General features: G+C 38.2%; 2 protein-coding genes and 1 long non-coding RNA gene across 27 annotated transcripts in view; 2 read left to right on the forward strand and 1 right to left on the reverse strand.

Moving 5' to 3' along the window:
• lrrc7 (leucine rich repeat containing 7) overlaps nt 1–10606 on the forward strand; it is a 126461-nt gene extending 115855 nt beyond the window's left edge. For 12 of the 21 annotated variants that reach the window (XM_078946041.1, XM_020702499.3, XM_078946039.1 and 9 more), the window contains 5 exons: nt 28–229; nt 312–598; nt 999–1091; nt 4490–4564; nt 7545–10606. In XM_078946041.1, the coding sequence (XP_078802167.1) occupies nt 28–229; nt 312–598; nt 999–1091; nt 4490–4564; nt 7545–7661 (774 nt within the window). In that variant the 3' untranslated portion in view covers nt 7662–10606. Of the gene's footprint in view, nt 1–27; nt 230–311; nt 599–998; nt 1092–4489; nt 4565–7389 lie in introns of all 21 variants that reach the window. The other 9 variants (XM_020702502.3, XM_078946043.1, XM_078946045.1 and 6 more) reach the window with 5 other exon arrangements.
• Nucleotides 10607–14745: 4139 nt separating this feature from the next.
• On the reverse strand, nt 14746–15720 carry LOC144991896 (uncharacterized). The gene is made up of 3 exons (XR_013655560.1): nt 15554–15720; nt 15286–15398; nt 14746–14953 (listed from the first exon to the last, which is right to left on the reverse strand). It is a non-coding gene; the product is annotated as an uncharacterized LOC144991896 (long non-coding RNA).
• Nucleotides 15310–24516, forward strand: part of LOC101171070 (discs large homolog 1-like protein) — a 99190-nt gene continuing 89983 nt past the window's right edge. For 4 of the 5 annotated variants that reach the window (XM_011474174.4, XM_020702506.3, XM_020702507.3 and 1 more), the window contains exons 1-4: nt 15310–15776; nt 17639–17809; nt 19732–20563; nt 20714–20807. In XM_011474174.4, coding sequence (XP_011472476.1) covers nt 15758–15776; nt 17639–17809; nt 19732–20563; nt 20714–20807 — 1116 coding nt within the window. In that variant the 5' untranslated portion in view covers nt 15310–15757. Of the gene's footprint in view, nt 15777–17638; nt 17810–19731; nt 20564–20713; nt 20808–22024; nt 22196–24516 lie in introns of those variants that run through there. The other variant, XM_078946048.1, reaches the window with a different exon arrangement.

The following is a 24516-nucleotide window of genomic DNA, read 5'->3' on the forward strand; positions in this document are numbered from 1 at the left end:
CTCTGCATCTCTCTCTTCTTTCCACAGAGTGGGCATTCACACAACCCCTCCCACCAGTCGCACAACACCATGATCAACACTTCCTCCTCAGCTACTCCACCTCATCGCATGGTCGGGCAGCAGGGTTATGATGGTATGATGAACAAAGGAGGGCAATACCAGCAAGGGATGTCTCTATCAGTAGTACCCTCTGGTGGCCCGGGGCAGTACCAAGGAACCATGTCTCAGGGTAAATCCTCTAGATGTTTGTTATTTTTAATTGTCATTTTACTTTATGTGCTCAGATGCTGACAGCCTCCTTTTTTGCACAGCACTTACTTCTCCTGGCCAGGCTTACCCCACTGCTGGCCTGCCTATGGCCATTTCCCCATCTGGGAACCAACCCCAATACAACCCTCACTCCTCCCATCAGTCCTCCTTGCCTGCTACCAACCCCCAGTATCATGGAAACCAGGGCATGGTCCACAGCAACCAGGGTGTCATGAGCACCCACAGCAACCAGGGTGTCATGAGCACCCACACCAACCCACGGCCTCAGAGCGCACGCTGCTTGTTGCAGACTAAAGGCCAAAAGAGCACAGATCAGTTCCAGGAGCAGGTACGTTTGCCTGCTGACCTCTCTGCCTGGAGGAAACACGGCACATGTTGTATTGGAGGTCTGATTGGAAAAAGGGAACAAATTAAACAGATAAATGCATTTGCAGCACCAGAAAGGGGTAATGACAACATTCAGATTTGATTTAGGCTCATAACTGAGTTTATTATAGCAGTTTACATCCCACTAGCATGATCAAGTACGGCCTTTTTCTTCTTCTGAGAACAATTGTAAATCTTAGGAAATCCTTAAAAGGCCTCCAATATAGCCACCACTTTGCGTCACCCTGCACATTAAGGCATTCTTCCATATGTTTATGTGCTTGCAGAGCAATTTTCAAGATCCCTGTATTTCACTTTCACTTGTCTTTCCTTTTATGTTCCTCTCCTCCCTCCCCCTGTAGCTATGTGTAAGAATAGAGAAGAACCCTGGTCTTGGTTTCAGTATCTCTGGTGGCATCAGCGGCCAGGGGAACCCCTTCAAACCCTCCGACATGGTACGACCTGACCCATGCTGCCAGCCAATCACAGCCTCCTCAGGCTTTACATTCAGAGTTGCCATGGAAACTGCTGCTCTGTTACCCAAATGCACTTTCTGTTCATGACAAAGCAGGCGGCTTAAGAAACCTGGATTGTTTACCAATCTGTGTGTGGTTTAATTACGGAAGAAATTGAAGGTGCTGAGGATGGCTTAAGCGGTCTGAGCCTGCATTTGATCATTTTATGACCATTGAATGCCGTCTGAGGCTTGCCTGTGTTTGAAAATGTTCTGACAGATGCAAACTTTAACATAAAAGTTTGGGCAAAAAAGGTAAGCTTAGTGCCAGACTGTGAACGATCACTTCTGTGTCAGAGTTTAAACAAACCTGTCAGTGTGTGTTTTGATGGAGATCCTGTTGGGGTTGCAGGTGCCCCAGGCCTCCGGCACCCAGCACTGTGTCCTAAAAACAGGCTGCTCCAGTCTGAAGGAGTGGGCGTGCTGCCACTACAGTACTCTCACTGCTATTTCAGGATGGCTTCTCACCTCTGGGACACTCTGGTGACTTTAGATGTTCTAAAGGAACACTGCCCTTTGATCTAGAGATGGAACATCTAACAAAAGTCACTGACCATGATTCTGAGTTAAAGAGTTAATGTGATGAAAAAATTCCTCTAAAAAAAGTTTCTTTTGTATTTTTTACTTGAGAATTATTTGAATACACCACAGAACACAAGACGGAAGCTATAAATTTAAGGTGCGGGCTAAGTTCACAAAAACTGCCAGTTCATCATTTAACTTTTAGTCTTCAACACACAACTGCTGAGTTGTGCTGTTATTTTGTGCATCCCATATTTTCTTGTATCTATAGGGTGTTACCAGGCTGCAGTTTGTCCATTATTAATGCTGTGTTAAAGAGGCAGCAGATGGAGACAATAAAGAAAAGCAGTTTCTCAGACCATGCTGCAAAATGCTCGTTGGGTGTATCATAATTTAGATGGCATAAATATGGACACACAGTTCAATAAATGTTTCTAAAGGGTCACAAACCAAACAAAAACTATCTCAACTGAGTTGATATTGACACAAAACTGTGATCCGTACTCATTATAATAGTGATTATTTCGCAAATAAAAACATTAAAGAAAAACAGTAATTATCTAATATTACAAAAATACTCAAAAGAGTGACTTTTAACAACGACCCTTACACATATAACAGATAATACACACACACACACACACACACACACATATATATGTATGTGTGTGTGTTTGTGTGTATTGCAGCAATTACACATTTTTCCTTCTTCAGTGAAACATTTTCCTTATTATATTATAGTTAATGTTCATTTATATAGTTTTAAGAATAAAGATAATTTTCCAACATTTGACTGTAGAAGATCATATTAAATGTGGGTTAAATGTTTTTTTTCTGACCTACATTAAGCAACCAGACTAAACATTTCCAGTTTGATTCACGGATGAGCTTGTTACCCTTATGGCTTTATTAATTATTCAGTTTAGTACAAAACTTTTACTTTGTCTTGTATTGAAGCCAAATCTTGTTTTAAATTAGTCAATTACTAAAGTAAAGATTAATGGGTTTAAACCAATAGAGTCCACACTCCTTGTTTCATGAAGGGGTATCGCCCCCTGGTGGCCCTTTAGTAGATATTGTTTGCATCCTTCAAGTTAACTTTCTACAGCAATAAAAAAAAAATAGAAGTCTTTATATCCAACAGTTTAACTTATTTAATTGCCTAATAATGTTTAATATAATATTCTTGGAACTACAATTTTTGCAAGATAACCTCTAAACTACTAGATGTACCATATTTTTATTCAAATGCAAAACAGGCTGTTTTCAAGCATCATACACTTTTGCAATAACTGTCTGCTTATGTGTAAACCTAAATTGTGTTATTAAAACGTAAGACCTGCTTACAAATCCTTTAAACTCACTTTTTTTTGGCTAAATCATCTCACAGAGCTGAGCAAACCCACAGAGTATATATGTTTTTGTTTCTGATTGTTTCATTTTAATAACCAAACCAAAGACATGATTTAGTCATCGATGAGACATCTTCTTCCGTCAGTTTTAAAGGATCAGCTAAAATTCACTGTGGGGCTCCTGTAGTTTTAGGTTGCTGTGAAAAAGACTCACACTTGTTTTAAGACTGTTTAGTATCTGCCTTTCTGGTTGATGCATGCAGGAGTTTTTAAAGATTAAAACAGCGATTTGTTTGTTTTACATCTGAGTTATTTACATGTATATATGTGTGTGTTTTTGTTAGAGTTGTGTACAATCTAATGTAACTTCTGTCAAAACTGTAAATTATCTGCAAAAACCTCAAGTCTTACAGAAGATTTGGTGAATTTTTCCTCCAAAGTTTCTTCAATGTCATTTTTAAAAATACAAAAGGTTTTTGCAAGATGCTTTTTGTGCAGCCGCTTAATAGTGTGTAATGTTTGTCGTGACTAATACTGCACTGTTTCAGCTGCTAACAAACCCATTTGTACAGTGAGCTCCATATGCTATTTCTTATTAAATCTGTTTTTTTAATCCTCTTGGTTAGATGACTAATAAAAAATCCCTGCATATTTAGATTCAACCCCTTATTGATCAAATATTTAAATGCATTAAATGTATGTGGCTCACTGTATGAATGATAGTATTGCCATGCGTAACAACTTAACTAATATTTCGGCGCCTGTGTTTGCTGCTGCATTCACTCAGTGTATTACACATTGTAGTGTGTAAGTGCTACCGCACTACAACTACACCACCATGATGTCTTTTTTGACTTTTGACACTTCTCTATGGCACATTTATTTATCTGTTCAGCTCACTATTGTGTGTTCAACATGTCCAAACCTGTTGAACCCTGCTGAGTCCCGATAACTGCATTGTCCCACACTTTCTGTGTCTAAAAACATCTTTCAGCGCTTGGTGAAAAGATGTTGGTGATTTTACAATCTCTGCCTTGAGTTGTTGAAAAGGAAAACAAAGGCAATGAAAATTCTTCAGCCTATCCTGCTGCCCCTCTACTAGTCTTAACCCCCAGACATGTCCCTTGTCCTAAAACTTTTGAAGATCTATATTATATTTTAAACCCATGTTTAAACCATGTTTAGATCATTTCCTTGAGAGGAATAGATCAATATTTACAAATTTAAAGAAAGTCATAGCAAGTTAAATTATTTTGGATTATTAGCAGTTTTGTTTTAAGTAATATATTTGAATAATCCCTCCCTAAATTTAGAAATAACTGTATGTTTTGGTGGAAATTTAAAACTAACTTGGCTTTTGTTTGGTACGGGTGGGGTTTGATCCTAATATGAGCATGAGAAAGGCAAAGATTCTAAACCATCGTGTCCCTGTGTTGTCCTAACTGTGTATCATTTTGACTTATAGGGTATCTTTGTTACTAGGGTACAGCATGACGGGCCTGCTGCCCCCGCCCTTCAGCCTGGAGACAAAATAGTGCAGGTAAATTCCTCTTATTACTTACATACATGGCAAAAAGAGGCAGGACATTGAGTTGGACAAAAGGGAGTCTTCTGCAGTTAATTTGTTCTGTACAGTCAGCTTTAGTATTAAGCTAGCGCCAGTTCACTTGACGCTATGACACTGCAGTTGCAAAGCTGATCACTTGCAAGTCAATAAGACTGTAAAAGACTAAACATTTTCCTGCTTTATTTTCTGCCTCTGTGTTTTTAACATCTAGAAAACAAGCATGATCCCCTCTTTTCTTACCTCTCACTCTTTCTGTCTTCATCCTCTAAACTTACAAACCCGAATAAAACACGAGAGGAAAACTAAAGACAAGCGTGCAAAGTCTTTTTGACTGCACCATTGACTGTTTATGAGAACTGAGCTGAGTGACAAACAGGAAGTACCAACTGGCTCCAAGAAGCCAAAATTCCATAGACTTCTGATGAGAAATAAACAGCTGTTACTCATTCTATTTGTCAGAATTACCATTCTTGCTCTACCACCTGTTTTTATGTGTTTTTACTTATCCTTTTTTTTTTTTTTACATAATATTTTATCTGTATTGCAAATTGTCCACGTTATGAACTAACCATGCCTCAGCACAAGCATGTGGTGTCTTCTGGCCCCCACGTTAACCGTTCAAAATGTTTGATTAACAGATTCTAAAAGTAGTAGGCATGCAGACTTCCAACAAGGTCACTCCTGATTGGCGACTTGGACAAATCACTGCTTACTGACGTTATCTTGTTCCAACATGTCGGCGTTCATATTGAGAAAAATGGTGACTGAATTGACTTCATTTCATTAGCGCCGGAAGTAACCCATTTTCTATGGGTGAAGTCACACTCCTCAGTCCAGTTCTCATATACAGTCAATGGCTGTCTCATAACATACCAGATTTATATTCAATAAAAAGCAAGCCTTCAGTTAATCACATTGGATAAGATCAATAAATACGGCATTTCTGGATCGCTACAAAGTTTGAAAGAGTCATTGTAAAGAGTCATTAAATGGATGGAGCAGCCATCATAGAAAGGCAAGACATGTACTATTACATTATGGAAAATAATGGGCTATGATAAGCAGTCTTAACATGGAACAGGGAGGCTGGGCTAATAGACATCAAAAAAGACATTCTGCATTTCCCCAGAATTTTTTTTACTTATACTTACTATTACTTTTACTTACTATTTTACTTGCAGTTACTTTGATTCAGCCGGTAAAGTTTCATCTAAATTAGAAATGACACTGGCGTCTTACAGAAAGTTTTAAAACAGTGTGCAAGAAGCATTGTGAAGTTACAATTCTCTGATTTTTGACGTTTAAATAAAAAGTAATGTCTAAAATTAGCCAAAGGGATGAAAAATGTACGGCTTGACTAAAGTCAAGGTTCAGGCCTTTCGCAATAGACAAATTCAGGCCAGGTCAGAGGGGCATGATGTATGCACAGGTGAGACCATAGATAGATGGTTATAATTATGCAAATGTAAATAGGGTTCACTAATCTGCTATTGCTGAGTTAGCTAAAGTTGTGTTCAAAAGCATCAACTTAGAACTTGTAAAATATGATAAAAGCGTAAATGAGACCGCAGAAAAATAAGAAGGTAAATAACAGTGGGTTGATGCTTGTTATCTGAGCATTTGGGTCCATGACCCGAATGTTAGGACAGTTAATCAAGCAGATCCCGTAAATAACATCATAGACTTGTCTTAAAGAAAATACTGTTGAATTGCAACAGTACATAGAATTATTGTTTGCTTTCAGACTTAAGAAAATTTCTCATTAAAACAGAATTCAATGCACATTTGTATTAGATTCCAGTAGATTGTGAATGTACAAAGACGCATTATGAGTCATACAGATTGGTAGCAAGAGAAATGTGTAGCTCTTAGCATTATATTACCGGTGTAACAATTAATCTACTTAAACGATTTATCAATTTATAGTCCTACGATCCAACCAGATCAATAGATCCAAGATGTTAATCAAATCAAATTAACCTATACTATTTTGAAAATCGTTTCAAAAAATACCATTTAAATCGAGACATGGTAAGTTTATTTTACTATAACGTAAAAACAATCAAGTGCATCACAGCAGACAACACATGTGATGGCAGCAAAAAAGGATTAAGCCATCATTACAGTCCAGTCTGTTGAAACACTGAATTTTGCAAAGACGTGACCATACATTGTGGAAGAATGTACTAATAATGTTCTGTTTGTATTATATTTATTCGGAAAAACATCACAGTGGACTGAACTTTGTGAAACTAAAATGGAAATGGGTCTACCATTAATTCTTGTTTTCTTGTTTGTTTACATATTTACTTTACACTTGATTCTCTTATAAGAAATACAAGGAATCTGGAAAACAATTTTTGTTTTATTTTGGCTAAGGATTACCTGGATAGATTTTAGTTAATGAAACAGATGAAATTGAATCATTCTAAAAGGAACCAATGTCGACTATGAATCGTATTAGCAACCAGTAATTATGATATGAACAAAACCGTTAAAAGAAATCTTTACACCCCTAATATGGATTTTGCTGCACTTTTCATTTGGAAAAAAAATAAAACATTTAGACCTAAAAGAAGTGTGATGGAGCTTCAATGATGGACATTTAAACCTATACTCTCTGTCATGTGTCATGATGCTCATATTTCCTTCTCTTTTCTGTTTCTTTTGATCTCCTCTCAAAGATGTACGGTTTAGCTGAATGAAGTCATCTTAAAGCCGTTTTTTTTGTCTTTACTCGTTCTCTTTCTATGGCATGACTGTGTAGCTCCTCCTCTTCTCTCTCTTTTCCCCAACAGTGATGTGTTACTGAGATAATGATGGCAGTGACCCTCCATCCTTCCACAAACACTCACACATAAACATGTGTATGGAAAAAAAAACTGCAGCAAGCATGCATACATACATGAGCTTACACACATGCTGCTGACTGTGCTGCGTGTTTGCCTTGCAGGCTAACGGACATAGTTTTTTACACATGGAACATGAGACAGCCGTCTCTCTGCTGAAGAGTTTCCAACGGACGGTCGACTTGGTGATTCTGAGAGACAGCAGCATGCGCCAGAAATAGTTTTTATAAAAAACAAACAAATGCAGCAACGCTTCTCTTTTAATTGCCATCCTACGTCACTCCACCTGCCCTCCTGCCGGATGCTCGTGGAACTGAGAAATGAGCCGCCTTTAGTACCTTTTTAATGGAAAACACACATTTATTTGCCATTTGCTGGACCAAAGGCAAATACCAGTGCCAAATGTACCATAGGAAACATATCGGCTCTTCTGTCTGCCGCTGGTCAGGGACCTGATCCACGGCTGGATGGACTACAAGAAGATTCTACACCTTTGAGTTTCTACAGGGCTGCTGCAGTTACTAATTTGATCAATTATTCTGCTGAGTTTTTTTTCTGTTTTGTTGCTTGTAGTTTGCTTTTATCCCCCAACTGCCTATCTTGTAGATTTTAAACTGTTTATATTTGTAGCACCTTGTTCACGTTTTTTATTTTTGTGTTTCTTGTGTTTTTTCATTTGTTTCCTTGGGACACTCTCTTTACGCTGTCTTCTTTTTGCAGCTTACGTTTTGCCTCCATTGTACAGAAACTGGAAACTTTAGACTTTCTGCCTTGTGTTCTTGTACAGAGATTCAGCGTTCCAGAGCTGCATTCTCAAACAGGCCTGAAGAGAGCTCTAAATGTTTATGATTACGATAATTATTGTTGATAAACTATATTCTGAACTCATTCCTGTGATTGTACAGGGAATATTTCTCCAAATGGATGCTTTTTTAAAGTATTAACTATTTTACCTGTATAGAAGACACCTTTCTTTTTTTTTCATGACTGCAACTTGTCTCATGTTTCAAAACATGTTGCTTGCACAGCTGTGGTAAAAAGAGCTAAAGCAATATTTCCGAAGCTCCATCTTTTGAGCTTTTCAGCAGAGCCTAACTTGTCCTGCAGTGCCATCTATTGAGCAAGTCATGTAAATGTTTACACACACATGCATTCACACACAGACACACACATACTGCCATTCACATGAAGGAACAGGGACTCAGCTGAAGACGTCTAGAATACATAATGACATCTACTCTAAATTCAGTTTGATTGCAAGGTGCAGATTCCATTCTATCATAAAACAAAGACCAGTAATAATATCTGTGCCATTTTCTGAAGCCCTGTCTCTTGTTTTTCTCAGATCACTTTGATGACTTAGCCTTTTTCTAATGGCCTTTAGATTTTATAAAAACAGAAGGATTTAGTTGCCGAAGCTTAATGTCTTAGAAAAATTCCTTTGCCACTAGATTCCGTTTTTGCGTGGTAAGAACATCAGTTTAACTCTTTTTGGCTCAGATCTGATCCGTCAACAGGGAAAGTTACAAGACTGCTTTAGTAAGGATGGCCACTAGTTTTAATGTGCTGCTGCTGTGTCGTCATAAAGTTTTCCCTTCCCGTCCTAACCTCTGGCCTTCTTGTGGAATGTAACATGAGAAGTCTCCGCAAGAATCGGCAAGGAATGAGGTCCACTTTTTTGTTACTGTAAGTCTGCACTGATTTAGATATTCACCTCTTCAGGAAAAGATCTGATCTGTGTCAAAAGACATTTTAGTTACACTTGAACTCCTTATAATGTTTAAATAAAAGTAGAGAAGCTTATTGGAACTATGTGTGCATGGAGGTGTAAATGCTGTGAATGACTTTGAGGGAGTTAATGAGTTTTTTTCAGTTAGATGTTAAGCAGGGCTTTGGAAAACAAGGGCAGACTCAGACGTAGAAGTGTATGTGTCAGGGGTGGGTTTTGACCAAAGAGTGATGGTCTGACTAGAGAAGTTCTATTGACAAGGCAGAGAGATTAGAAAAAAAGAACAAAAAAGTTCATTTTCTGTCTTTATATAAATGCAACACCTGTCTTGAAGACATTTTATGCTGGCTACCTTTGTTTTTGTGCCGTATAAGATCTAATGTTCCAGGCGAATCACTGTCTTTTTGCTTTTACGCAACACTCTGTGCCCATTTTGTGTCAATCCTCTTCCGTTAATTCAGCATTAAAGGACACAAAATGGCACAAATGAATTATGTGGTTGAGAGGCTGAACAACAGGCATCCTCCCATCCCAGTTTAGACTTTGAAATGTAAAAGATATAATGGCAGGAGAAAAAAAAGTTTGATAATTATTTTTTACTACACGTTTCAGGCAATTCTTTATAAATATATTGATATACCTTAGCTTTGCTCCAAAATTGTGATATTTTATAAAGACACTTGTAACAAAGTTATGGATGTACACACAAGATGACTGGAAAAACTACACCTGTACTATCCAAAACTGTAAAAAATGTATTTCTACTGTAATTGTGAATTTGTGTTATACAAATATATATTATATATATATGTATATGAACATAAAAATGGTCATTTTCTATGTGTTTAAGCAAGATGAAAAGCTGAACAAATGAGAACGGTGTCACTGTACAATAGCTGCGAATGACTCGAACGGACTCATGTTGATTGTGAATGTACCCATGCTTTCTGCAGCCACCACACCCACCCGACTCGAATGCTGCTTCTTCTGCTGTGTGACAAAAGTACTTTGACCTCTGAGGAGACAGACGCTGTCGAGTTTACGTTTTTTTGGACAAAAGATTTTAGTGATGGTGTATTCAAATTATTTATTTATTTATTGATGGATTGATTTGAGTTCCTGATTTATTTGCACATGCAAGTGGAAATCCTTTCTTGTTTTAAGTATCGATGCAGAGAAATGTAATTGCAGAAAAATATATAATATATACAATGTGTTTAGGATGCATTTTGCAGATACTATCTGTACATACTATTTAAGATACGGTTTTTACGAAAAAAAAAAATATCTGTATAAAATTGAAAAAAATGCTGTGCAACAATTATACTGGAGCCATTTTGGGCTTTGGGACGTACCACTTTTTTCAGTATATAAGAAGTGTTTTGAATAATGTATTAAAGTCTCTATTGTACAAATAATAAAATGTCACTATTGGTATTGGGTGCCTGTTTTGGTGCATGTGTTTGCTCTAGTGTTCACATTTGTGTAGTGGGAGAAATCAAAAGCAAGTTTGAAGGAAATGAAAAGAGAACCTTAGGAATGAGAGGAATGATTAAAAAATGGAAAAGGAGAAAACTGAGCTCAAATACATGAAACAGGAACAGAGAAGGAAAGGAAACAATTTGGTGGGGCTTGAAGGGGGAAAAAGGTTCCATGGGTAAAAGTGGAGGAAGAAAAATTCAAAAGAAAATGTGGAATCAGACAAAAATTAAAAACAAATAAAGCAACTAAAGGAAGCAGGGAGAACAGACACCCAATACATGTTCGCATCCACGTGTATTTAAATCAACAGAACCTCTCATCCCAGCAGATGCTCTTTTGTCTCTCCAGCCATTAGTTTAACAGGTCAGGCTCTTCTTCATCCCTCCTAATCTATCCATCACATCTCCTTTGACACTTATCTGAGCTGCGGATCACAGGAGACACCACAGCCTCTAAATAAATGCCTCTGAAGTTTTACCGTGAAGTTATAACATCCTGAACATGAGGTAAGTCTTTAGATTCGATTTGTTCCTCTCAACCACTTGTCATTTAAAGAATGCTTTCACTTAGATTTTAGATTTATTTTTTTGGGATTTATTTTTATGTATTCATGTATCCCTTGTGCTATATAGGCACTTTAACATTGGGAGGTGGATCATCTAGACCCACTACACAGTGCTCTGAACCTTTTTTCCTTTATGATTTGTGATCTTCACTGGTGTCCATGGATTACATGAAATCTTTCCACCTTTATCCACCTTGGTCATGGTAGGGAGAACACATCAATGTAAGGGTGGGGTCATAGGATAGCACAAGGGTTATTGGGCCAATAAATCAACCACTGCCAGTTTAAAATCTGTTATAAGAGCAGTTCAGTTATTAGTTCACATATGAAAGGTTTGAGTTTAAAACAAAGCTATTATTAAAACTTTTTTAAAAGTTTCTGAGAGAAACCTTTTTTAAAAAGACAAACGCAGCATGCCTCAGGTTTTTAAAGATAAAAAAAGAAAAGTGTATTATTGACAGTGGGTTAAGTTTTTACAAAAATGTTTAATTTGGTTAAATGTTCTGTGGAATATTTCCACAAACAGTGTGTTGATTTTATTTATATAAATCTTTTTTAGACTGAATTGCTAAATTAAAGATAAATGAAATAAAATAAAATACAAATAAATGTTGGTATCTCTACTGAGGAATGTAAAAGTCAAATATTAAATTTCACTAAGAAGTATTTCCTTATAAAAAGCTTTTCTGAGATGAAGAGTCAGCTCGGTGCTTACAACACCAAAGATGAGCCACTGTAAGGAGACTACAAAAAAAAACAACAGTAGGTGATGAAATAAGTCATTTTCCAATTACTGAATATTTCACAATGTTGTGAAACTTTGCTGCTGTATCTCATGGCTCATAATAGGGCTTGGTATCATTGCCAAAGTATTAACTAGATTACAATTATAATTCGATTTTTGTTTCAAAATAGTTTTTTTATACAAATATGAATAGGGTAAAACTTCTTTTTTTCCTGACTAGATTTTGTTGTTCAACTTTTTCGACATTTCCCATCAAGGCTTACCACAGCCCATCAGATTTCACTGATTAGCACATTTAGCTTGGCAGAGAGTTCTACGCCAGATGCCCTTCATGGCACAACCATGTGTTTTATCCTGGCTGGGGACTGGCACAGGGAGGCCCAGACCCCCTATGAAGGCAGCAGCATGAAGGGGCTTGCCTAAGGACCCACACAGGATTCAGCTCATCAAGCCTCCTGGAAAACGAACTCTGGTTTCCGATGCACCAGTCCTGCACACAGCCAACAGAATCATCCAACCGCCTTTTACCTCAGAAATTCTTACCTTCAAAGTAGCAAAAATAACTTTTTTCTTCCTCAAACAAAACCGAAGAGACAACCTTAAAGTAAAAAAAGCTATTTGAATCTGAATCTATATTGCATTTTTTAAGTGAAGATCTGTTCATTTTCATTTGAAGAATTGAGAAAAGATAATTAAATGTTTTAAACCTTGTCACAGCTTACTTTTTTTCAAAGGAGATTCATATTTGTTTATTCTTTTAAAAGAGATTTAAAAACATGCTTATATTAAATTTATTATGTGAGTCTCGTTGACAAAAATCAACATTAAGATAATTCACATCTAATTACTTAATTTTTCCGAATAAAACATGTATTTAAAGCATATTGTCCCAGGTCTGATGCCTTTTTCAACTTCTCTTTAACCTCTACTTTTATGTAGACAAAATTATAACTAATTTCCTTTTTTTTTTTAAGTCTGAATAGTACCAGTTCTCACTGTTCTGCTGCTACCAGTATCCTCTGCAAAACAAGAGTTACTGTTGGAACAGACCCACAGCGTACAATAGGGCTTAACATCAGGCGGCCAGAATGACGTCCTTTTGTTCCTTTTCCTCTTCCCTCTGCATTTCACAGCCGGCTCTCTATAAAAATGATACTTCTGTGAGCTGATGGACCAACCCACTTGCACAATCATGCATGGATTTCTCCCCACACAGAATCATACATTACGCCTGTATGCATAAGAGATTCACAGGGTAGAAGGGGGTGATTTTCTGCACACACCAAAGCAGTCAATAAGCTCTTATGACAAGATCGATAGCAATACCACAGACCATGCCCTGTATTCAGCTGCTGTCTGCATATGTGTGGTAAGCTAATGAAGTGATGAGCACTGCACAACTATCAAGCCTGCAGGCACACGTTGTGTCAAACATTTATGTATTAGCTGTCTATTGTAACCAAATGTGCAGTGCATCATCAAATATTTTCAATACTCAAATTAATGACTAAATAATAACAAAAGGACATGACAGGAATCCACTTTTTCATCAGAGTTTGGTGGAAAATCAATGCTAGTATTCACTCTGTTCAACCACAATATATATATATGTCTGGGACGCACCTAATTTACTCCAGATTTAATAGTCTTGGAACAACGTTTTTTGGTTTTTCTATTGTTTTTAAAAGTACTTTGCTAAAAAGCTCAAAAATTGATATTACTGACACAAAACGCATGCAAAACAATATGTATACTTGAACAAATGGTGGTTTCTCCATCTGGTGTTAGGGCCTGAAGGTCTTTTCATTGACCTTTTTTGTTGAGTGATTTATTGTTTTGTTTCCCCAAAAAAATACTACAAACACTGGTGGTTTGGATGGCCAAAAAGACCTGATGAGCTTAAGAATGAATCTATGAAAATTTCTGCATTCACTGTATGATCTTTCCATCAAGATATTTTTTAGTAATGTATTCTGTTAAACATTTTGGTAGAGCTTCTTTGAAACTGTGAGTGTGCTTATTCAGATGCAGAGAAATTTTACATTTTAAATGGAATAATGTGGCACATCAATGCAATGTAGACATTGCCCTGGAGAGGAAAATTTTTCAATATGGATTAAACTGTTGGATTTGGAATATTTAGGCCAATGTGAAAGGGTTCCCTTAAATGAAGAGTTGTTGGTTTTGAAAGAAGTGAATTTGCAATATAATATTTTTATAATGTTTTTGATTTGTTGTAGTAAGAGTGCTTGTATACACCTTTCTGTTTTACTTTATGGATATAGAATGACTACTTCCACCGTCAAATTGGACAGCTTCATAATCTCAGGAAAGTGCCGTCTGAGTCAGTGAAATATTGACACCCTGTGTGGAACCAGAAGAGCAGGTCCTTAAAAAGTCATAGGATTGCAACCAAACTTTTGGTTTGGGGAATTCCAGTCACCGATTCATCTTGCTTGTTGTTACATTTACCGTAGGTTGTTTGGTTACCAAAACTCTTGTCAGATGTTATAAAACCATATTAAACTGTTTCTTCAATTCAGTGCATTTCTTCCCTCTTTGTATCACATCCACCTTTAGTCTTGCCTGCCCAGATGTGAGCAAAATGTTCAAAGTTCTGCTTGCAAAAGTCACTTTTGTCCTTCTTTTTCCTATTTAAACTAGATTTTAAACAAAAAATGAACCAAAATATGTATTAAATCTTTGCAAGGTTTTGGCAAAAGTTTTACAAATTTAGAACAGTATGGATAAGCCAGATAAAAAAAAGAGATATACATTGTTTACCATAAGGTTCGGATGCCTCCCTGACAGTGTTCCGGGCATGTCCCACTGGGCAGAGGCCCCGGGGAAGACCCCCAGACACGCTATAGAGACAATGTCTCTCAGCTGGCCTGGGAACGTTTTAGGGTCCCCCCAGAGGAGCTGGAGGAAGTGGCTGGGGAGAAGGAAGTCTGGGCATCTTTGCTTAAACCGCTGCCCCCACGACCCGGTCCTGGATGAACGGAAGAAGATTGATTGATGCCATTAAATCTAGACTGGGATAAACCTGTCCAAACTGCCAGGTGGGATTACCCTTGTGACATTTTAATTGAACTATCCCATCATGAGCAGGATGATACAGGAGTGTGACAGCACCCATAATCTGGATGCAAGAGTCAAAAAACAGAGGCCAACAAAAGTGTAATGCAGGGGTGAGATCACTATCTGTAAACCCAAATCTTCCCTGGGCTCTGAGTGGATTATAGGCGTGGATTCCGTGCACACCCTAGAATAGACCAGGCTTTTATCCACAGCGCACAATGTGGCTGTTTAGCATGACAATACCTGCAGGAGACAAGCTTCTTACGCAGACTCTCAGACCGGCTTTGACGGGGTTTGCGAGTGACTGCACCAAGGTGTGCAAAAGCGGTGGGACCGGTTGGACAACGCTTTGACAACTGAATGAAGAAGCGGAGAACTAGTTTGACCAAGCAAACGCAGGAAGAGTTAAAGTGAAAGAGAGGGGGAGTAACAAAAAGAGAGAGAGAGAGAGAGAGAGAGAGAAAACATTCAGGCGTAACACACAGCAGCTCCGGGTGCCAAGTCCACTCACCGCACTTTCGACTGATAGTGGACGGCATTTGACAAGATAAAGTTGGTCTTCGACGGAGAAGCGACTTGTTGTTGGCTGCTGTGGCGACAGCTCCGCTGTGTCCCAGTGGAGGCAGGCTGTGGCGGGACAGACAGACCCACACATCTGTAACGACTCACGCTCCGACTAGCACGGCGACACACGACCAGGACGGCGCGTGCCACTATGCCCGTGCGGCAGAAAGGTGAGCCAACTGAGAAAGAAATAGATTTTAACACCCTTATTTGTCACTATTCATCAAGTGTGTTTTTTAGTATTATTAAATAGAATTTAATTTGTAGTAAAACGACCTCGACTTTTGATTTGGAGTTTATTTTCTACCAAATTAAGTTAAGTCCAAGTTAACGACTTAAAAGTGAACTAATGAACCTGTATTTATATTTTTTGAACGGTGAGACAACGGTTAGCAACTTTCACGTGTTTATTTGTTTTCTTTTTATTGTTTCTAAACGGTATTGTACTGTTTAGCGTCATTACTGTAAGCTGTAGGTCAACAAATGATCAATATTTTCTCAGCGCACACGCGACAGTCCGGGCAGAAAAGTTGCACTGGTGACACAGTTAGTGTCTGGAGAAGCTTCCGGTTTGATCAGCTGTTCCGAGCAACTCCACGTTTTCCTCTGGAAACCCCGCTGACCTTATGGCTCTCAGCATAAACGTGTCAGATGAGCTTAAAACAAAATAAGTATATACTAAAACTAAATCTAATCATTGTCTTATGGCATTTCTTGAATAAAATTCAGATAATCATTGAATGAGATCTTCATCTGACTAGGTCAGATATCTACTTTTAAGAATTTGAATTGAAAGAATTATTTCTCCCAAGTAATCAGATTTCTTTCTGTGATGTTCTTTTTTCTTTTTTCAGCCAAAAATGGGTAAAACATTGAAGAACATAACAGTGAATGCTGGTCACAGTATGGGTGAAAAAAACTTTAGGGGAAGATGCTTGCTGCTAGAAAAGAATATTGTAGTTTTCTCTTTATGGAATATGACCAAACCTCTGTTGAACTCTGTAGCCTTTTTTTGTAGACCGAAGATCTCAGTAGGACAACTCAGAGTCAGTCATTTAAAAATAAATAAATAAATAAATAAATAAAATAAGATCACATCAAAGAAAAGAAAACAAAAAGTCTAAGTTTCTGTGTACACACAAACTTTGAATGAGTATAACAATATTAGAACAGGCACGTCCAAAGTCTGGCCGCAAAGTGAGGCTGCAAATCAGCATTTTCTAAAAACTTAGTGTATGATTTTTTTGATTGTGATTAGCTAAATAAGGTTTCAAGGAATTTTAAACCTTTTGCAACAATTCAATTTTATTTTATGTATATAGCCCATTATTACAACAATAGTCATCTGAATTGGGCTTCAGACCGGTAATTGTATAAGGAGATGAAACCAGTCATAAAATTCCCTCCTTCTTGGTATCTTGCAAGCCCCGTGACACTTTCTAGCTCCTTTCTAAAATGTAAATAAAAAAAGAAAAGAAAAGAAGGTTGACAGCGAGGACTGCAGATTTCAGGACAAGTGGACATTGGAGTAATTTTTTCAGTGAAAAACATCTGTGTCTGAGATTACACCAAGCTAACTGGTGCATTGTCATTAAATATATATACAGTAATTTTGATTGAAAAAAAGTATTTACCTGTTTTTCTGTTTTACACAAAGAAAATAGAAACGCTATAAAATTTCTATTTATTAGGTCAGTAGCATTTAGAATTGTAAGGGTTTAAAGAATGAGGGCCGAATGGTCACCAAAGTTAAAGTTAAAGTCCCATAATCTTTGAATATTAAATTTGTCCATGTAAACACATCAGATCTGATTATTTTAGTCATCTGATTTTTTTCTAAGCTATTCGATATTTTAGTTCTGTAATGTTGCTCAATGACACAGGTGTTATCAATCTGCTGATAATTATAACCTTAGCACTGACCAAAACTGCAATTGGTTAATTGCTAATTACATGTTTTTTTAAGCTCAAGATTGCTTCAGGAACGTTTTAAGAGCTCATCAATTTTTCATAATTCTTATGTTGCAATAAGATGCTCAGCGAGCGCTGGAGCTGCTCCAGCAGTATCGACTCAAACTGGACCAGAGGCAGAAGGAGCAGTCCCGGAGCAAGCAGGGCCCCGTGGAGGAGGACCAGCAGCTGCAGCAGTCTCTTGACAGAGTTATTAATGTGTTCCAGAGTCAGCTCTTTAAGGCTCTTCTTGGTAAGAAAAAACTGCACCATTCCAAACACACTTTTTGGTTTTCCGAATCAACGGTAATGAAGATAAACTCTTGAAAGCACGTTTTATGAGCTCCCAGAGTTTAAATCAGCATGGGTAGGTAAAGGGTTAACACAATTCAATATCAAATCAATTCTGAACTGTGGATTAACCCAACTAATAAAAGGGAATGCACATGGCTGAATTCAGCACATTTGTGTTGACCTTTAACTATATCCGAGTTGCAGATCAGTTGTCTTGTATTTAGAAAGGGAAGACATCAGTAATAAATAACGTTTTGGATGCATGTCTGTAAGCAGATTTTTGCTGGATCAGTGGGCTTACACGCTTGCTGACAGGAGGCGCTCTGGCCACATGACAAGTAGTTACTGGTAACCATTAAATGCATGTCTGAACACAGATAAAGGTGTCAGATTAGCTTTCAAGGAAAGTCATCACATGAAGCCCTCTTTAGAGTCTGAGCACACACTGACAGAATGTGCAGCCGTTTATAAACTCTGTTTATGTGCAGTTATGAACAGTAGGTTTTTGTTGACCGCTGTTCCTTAAAACATTCTGCCTGGAAATGTTTCAGTATGAAGGCAAACTGGTTAGGTTCCCATCCCACCTGCTCCAGGCATCAGAAACCTGACCTCCTGGTGGAATGTTATTTACCATGATTGTGTGTATGGATCCATGTTCAGTGAACATGAGGCAAAGTTTCCATTGACTTTGCCCTTTAAGTTCTTTCAGGGTGTTAAGGTTGTACATTGAAACTGTTTTATTTTGACACAATTTTTTGCTTCTCTGGTGTAGTGATGACATAACTCATCCGTCATTCACAATTGTTTTCCGATGCTTCTTTCTCACCGGGCTAGGAAACGCCCGTTCGATCGACCGGTTCCAATAAAGACTCAATGTAAACCTGCACATATGCAAGTTTTTGGACTTCCGCGTTCAAAACTCTCTGGTTCACGTGTCGCTACGCAAGTTTTTTAGTTAGTTTCTGGGCTCTACATACAAGACGCACAGCTGAACATGTAACCAGTTGAACTTTGACCAAGGTAGCATCCTTTTGAAAACATGAAAGTGCCAACCGTTTTTAAAGGGGATCATGAAGAAGAAATTAATAATTGTGGTTTGCGCCCGGCTGGAATTATATGACACCAAGTCTTTCGTGTATAAGAATTAAGGTGTGAAAGAAAAAAACTTGGAGCACAATTCATGAGATTTGCACCGCTTTGACATTTTGCACTAAGCCTCTTCCAACTGAGAGTACGTGCGCTAGTATCGGGTTGTGACCGATCTGTGTGAACGCTGTATGCTAAAAGCGCGTTTAAAAACCTCCGTTCAGTAAGTTTATGAACATGCCAAACATGCCAGGGGTGTACGTAGCCTAATGGTGTGCATTACATGCCAAACATTTCTGCAATTTCCTTTGACTTAATAGTTTAGAACCCAAAAACAACAACTTTTTATTTTATTTTAACTTTTTCATTTTCCCCCCCACTTACTTGCTCTTATATGTGTCATTCAAAAAGGCAGAATATGTTATGATTTAGTGCTGGGAGTGCATGTTAGAAGAGGGAAGTAAGACTTTTACTGTAACAGTAACACCTCATATCTGGTTTTATGTATTTACTTTAAAAGGGGAAATGACGGTGGATGCTAAGTGATCCTTTTTACATTGGGATATTGGAAGCCACTTCTCTAGAAAGTGTCAGTGTTCAAATCTCAACACTAGAGGTCCTCAGTGTATAACCTATGTTTTGGTAGGAGGGGAAAAATAGATTCTGGAACCAGTAAGTACTGCTTGCGACAAACTTGTATACAAACATAAATGAGATTTACCTTGTTGTATAATCTATAAAACTAATCATAACCTTAAATCTCTTTAGTTACGATCATTGTTCTAATCTTTTTAGATATCCAGGAGTACTATGAGCTGACCATCCTGGCTGACAGCAAACATTCTGTCAATCAGATAGAAGTTCCTGGCAAAGTTGCTGCACCTTGCAACTTTCCAGCGGATCTTTCCGTCCAGCCACAGCCGCTTTCTGCTCCCGTCAGTCCTCAAGCTCCTGGTACTGCAGGCCAAGCAAAACCAATCACTCCTAAACCACGGTCACTCAAATACCCCGCGCCGCCTGTCCCATCTACATCACCTACAGTAAAAGCATCTTCACCCACATCGCAGTGCAGTACACCTCAGTCAAAGTCAGTCAAGTACCGTGCTCCACCTCCCCCGATCCAACTAGGAGCTTCCAAACCACCACAGACCTCAAATTCCTCCTCATCATCAGTTGTTACAGCTTTCATTGACACTGTGAACAACACAGAACCAAACCCAAAGAAAACATCTCATGGGATGTCACTAAATGGAACCAAGTCTCATGTTATTTCAACCAGCTCTGGGTTTTCTTCAGAAAGCAACGCAAAATTACAAAGCCTTCCTGCCACTCCGGACCGCAACCTTGAGACTGTGTCCGCCCTGGTGTCAGGCACCATCCAAAGCCTTTTGCCTCCAGCCACTCCAGACAAATCTGTTCCAAACAGTCCTCTAAGTGCTCAAAAAGGGCCCAAAACAGTCAAGGGAGCCATTGATGCATCTTCAGGTCTCTCACCCAACAAGGATGCAGAACTAAGCAGAGCTTCCCTCAGCAAGAGTCCAGCGAGCCCCACAGATGAAAAATTCCCCTTTAGCTGCCGAAGCCCCACAAGTCCCACGACAAAGTTTGACAATGGAGCTCCTCTGAGGTACAACCACAGGTGTTTTATTTATTACAACCAAAATGTGTATTATTACCAAAATACACAAGTGAGGAAAAAACATACATATATATGTAAATGTAATGAATTACACTTTATTAATAGCAAAGATGCTTTTTCTCTGATCTCTGTTCCTAGTCCAACCAGCCCAGGACAGGTGAAAGCTGCGTCTCCTTCTCCAAGTTACGACCCAGCTCGCTCCCGCTCTAAAAGCCCACTGACCCCCATCAAAGTAAGATCTCTCATGTCTTTTTTTAGCGCCTGTGAATTATCTCTGTACTTGATAGCGGTGTGATTTATTTCTCTGTAAGTAGAGGATAACATTTGAGTGCCAGGAAAGTAAATATTGCTTTTGTTTCTTTTGGAAATTAATCAGAAGGTGCCAGCAGAGGTTAATATTTTATTGTGAAAATCCATTTGTTAGGTATGTCATACCACCCAAAAGAGTTTTCTAACCTAAGGTGTAGATGCGTGTTTTCATCGTCTTATCTGGTGGTGATGAGCGCTCAGAGCAGGAGTACATTTGATCTTAAGATGTGTCTCTTCCTTCATCACATTGTGTGTTTTCAGCCGTGCGTTTGATCTTAGTTCAGCTTTAAAGTGTTTTTATCTTCACTTATAAAATAATGGGACAGTTCAACATCGCAGTGTGGGTGCAGACTAAACGAGATGAGGCTTTCTAACCTTCTTTTCAAAGACTCGTGTGAGAAAAATAGATACATTGCATTGAGAGAAAAAAATTCTTGGACTATGAGGTGTTTTCTCTAAAAATGATCTAGGAGAGGTTTGTCGATCTTTATTGTTGAATGCTGGCGGAATCAATGATTCATAAATGCTAACTTTCTGTTTAAACATTAGCTTAAAATTTTGCAGGAAGAGATTTTATTTGTAGATATTCGCACTGATTTAATTGTGTTTTCTGTTCAATTTATTCTCAAATAAACTTTTGCTGTGTTTGTAAAGATTGCTAAGCCTCTGGCAACACATTGTGTTCTACATTCAGCTAAAAGTTGAAAAGTAGAACATTCTTTGCCATACTGTTGTTATGGTCCACTCAGTCTAAACCCCTCACCCCTGCCAGAGACCTGACAAATCAGGGGAGAGTGGTGTGTTCATATATGAGATTTTGCGTATGTACATATGCTTGTGTGTACACATGCCATGTCTGCGAGTGTTTACCTGTGCATCCACGTGGATGCTTTTCTGCAGCAGGCTGTAGATGCTGCTCAATGTCCCTGGGCTTAGCTGGAAATATATCTTCTGTGCCTCGCAGTCTTCTAGGTCAAATGTTGCAACCAGCTCGCGTAAACCGAAGGCAGCGACTGGGAAAGAGCAGACAGAGGAGTTGCAGCGGGGAAAGCTGCCATGTTGTGTAGTTGGCCTCTGCTGCAACAGAGGAGTCCACGCTGGCTGCTCTGAAAGGGCAGGTGGTGATGGCACGAGAAATGGGAGAGAGAGAGTGATTGAGCGCTGAAACAAAGGAGGACAGACGGCAAGAGGATGCTGCCGACAGCAACAAGCAGTTGAGGAATGGGGGTAGATGCAGTTGGAGCACATTTTGGTGAAAGTTTGCCGGGTGGACTGTTGAGGATGGACTGTATCTGCATCCTCACTACCAAGGTGAGATGAAGTAGGCTTGAGCATGGCAATCATTTTCTGTTCTTTGTTTGAACAGTTTGCTCCTTAAAACCTTTTATCTTCTTGCATAGCATGTCTTGATATATTCTGAATTTCAAAATGTCTTTTCTGCCTTATCTCACATGTTTTGTGTCTAATCTGGGTGCTGCTTTTTCATTGAGAGTGTCAGACTGAGAATCACATTGTTTCTAGAGACTTTTCTTTGTGGAATCAACTATAAGTCTGACATTACCACATGACAGGACAGCTTCACAACACTGTTTATTTCATACTTTTTGTACTTTTGTTAATTTTACATTCAACTTGCTATCATTTGAGAAGGAAATAGCTACAACGTTATAAATTGGAAAAAAAAAACGATCTTAAGTGAGGGTCAAGCTGTTGCTCAGCTGCTGGTCAGATTTCATGTGACAACAGGAGAGACAGGAAACTGGGTTGGTAGGACACTTTCTTCAAAAGACTGGCCGCCATTTTTTGTAGGTGGATCACTGATGTGTTGGCTGACTCCATCACCGATTGGCCATCAGCAGGAGGAAATTGTAGCAAGAAACAAGACCGACAAGAATAAACACATATAATATGCACACACATGCAGGCTCTGAAATGCATGGCCCAGTTAGAAAAAGGAAAACTGGGCTGAGCTGTGGTCGGCTTAAAGCTCAGCTCCCCCGCTGTAGATACAAGGAGAGTCAACCTGCTCATGCTCTTGAGTAATGACTTACAACTGCTTCTGTAAAGTGCAGAGAATTGGCTGAGCTCACAGAAAACTCATTTTTATGGCATGATCAGTAAACTTTAAACAAAAACACAGCGATGGACAGGGCAAGCTTCAAAAACCCTGACAATTTAGACCAAGCTAACTATTCTATTTAAAATGTTTAAAATCAAATTGTGGGTTGAGTTTTTTTTTGTAATATCTTGTAATATGTTTTCCAGGCAATTAAAACAGCTTTTCTGTTAGTTTTAAATAATTCATAACATTAATAGCAAAATATTTACTTCTTTTCAGTTAAAATCCCAACGTTTCTTAACAAAATACAATTGGTTGCAAATTTGACAAACAAACTAGTCAGACAGTTTAATTTTCAATTTAATTCAATTTTATTTTATTTGACAGAGAATTGAAATAAAGTTTTTTTTTTTTCTGCTATTGGGGAATTAATCCCGACAGACTTCTTTTAAGGAAATGGCCTTCTTGAGAGTCTCTCAATGGGACGTTGCTGTCAATATTAGAGTTTAGCCAGATGTTAAAATCTCTACTACTATGAGCAACACAGACTATGAGAACTTACCCCTAGGTCAAATATACGCCTATAAAGTGATCAACTGTCAACAGGGAGGATATAAACTTTTCTAAATGTTATTTCAATGCCCTTTACGTTCCTTGTATTCTTTATAAATCGTCCCTCTATTTTGAATTTAGCTTGTTTGATATTAGTATAACAGCCTTTCTCTTTTGAGACATTTTTATGAAGATGAGCGTTCATGTTTGAAGATGCCCGTCTACCCGAGCCATTTCCTTTTTCAACTTCGACAAAATCTTGATAGTCTCAGTGAGATTTAAAATCCGATTCACACTGAATGAAATGGTTTTTACTTTTCCTTCCCCTGATTAACTGCATGTGAGCAATTTTTTACTCTGTAACCAAAAAAAAAAGAGAGAACAAAACCATGAGAACATACAGGAACCACTGATTGGCCTGTTAAATATTCTCCATTAAGAATGTCAGTTGGGTGATTCCTTTCACCGGTTAGCCTCCACTCACTTTGTCTGCAGTCACCTCTTCTGCTCTCTCAGTGTAGTAATGATCAAGGCAGATTTGGTCATAATTAAAGCCTTATTGGCAGCAGTTCAAACAAATGTAAACACCTACAATTGATTTATGTATATTTTATTCACGTTTTGATATAAATGATAAGCACAAAATAACACAGTCAAAGCTGTAGCTAAAATACCCAGCTCTTATGCTGGGTATTTTCTCTAACAGGCTACAGATTTAAAACACAGAGTGAGCCAGATAATAAGAAAAATATTAACTGTTCAATGCACATGTATATAGCTTGAAATCAAAGGTTCATGTTATGGAATAGATGTAAAACACTTTTTGAATAGATACCCTTCAGGTAAGATCATTGACATCAACAAAACAGTTGGAGCTGGAAAAACTTAAGCAACAGTTCTATGGACTGTCTTTGTTTTTGAGATTAATTTAAAAAATGCTTAAAACATACACCTGTAATTATAATTTTTCAATTATTGGCTAGATCATCCTCAGTATAGCTGTAAGTTTTACTATTCTAAC

Source organism: Oryzias latipes, chromosome 4 (genome assembly GCF_053564925.1).
Source record: "Oryzias latipes strain Hd-rR chromosome 4, Olatipes_Hd-rR_3.1".
Lineage (NCBI taxonomy): Eukaryota > Metazoa > Chordata > Actinopteri > Beloniformes > Adrianichthyidae > Oryzias > Oryzias latipes.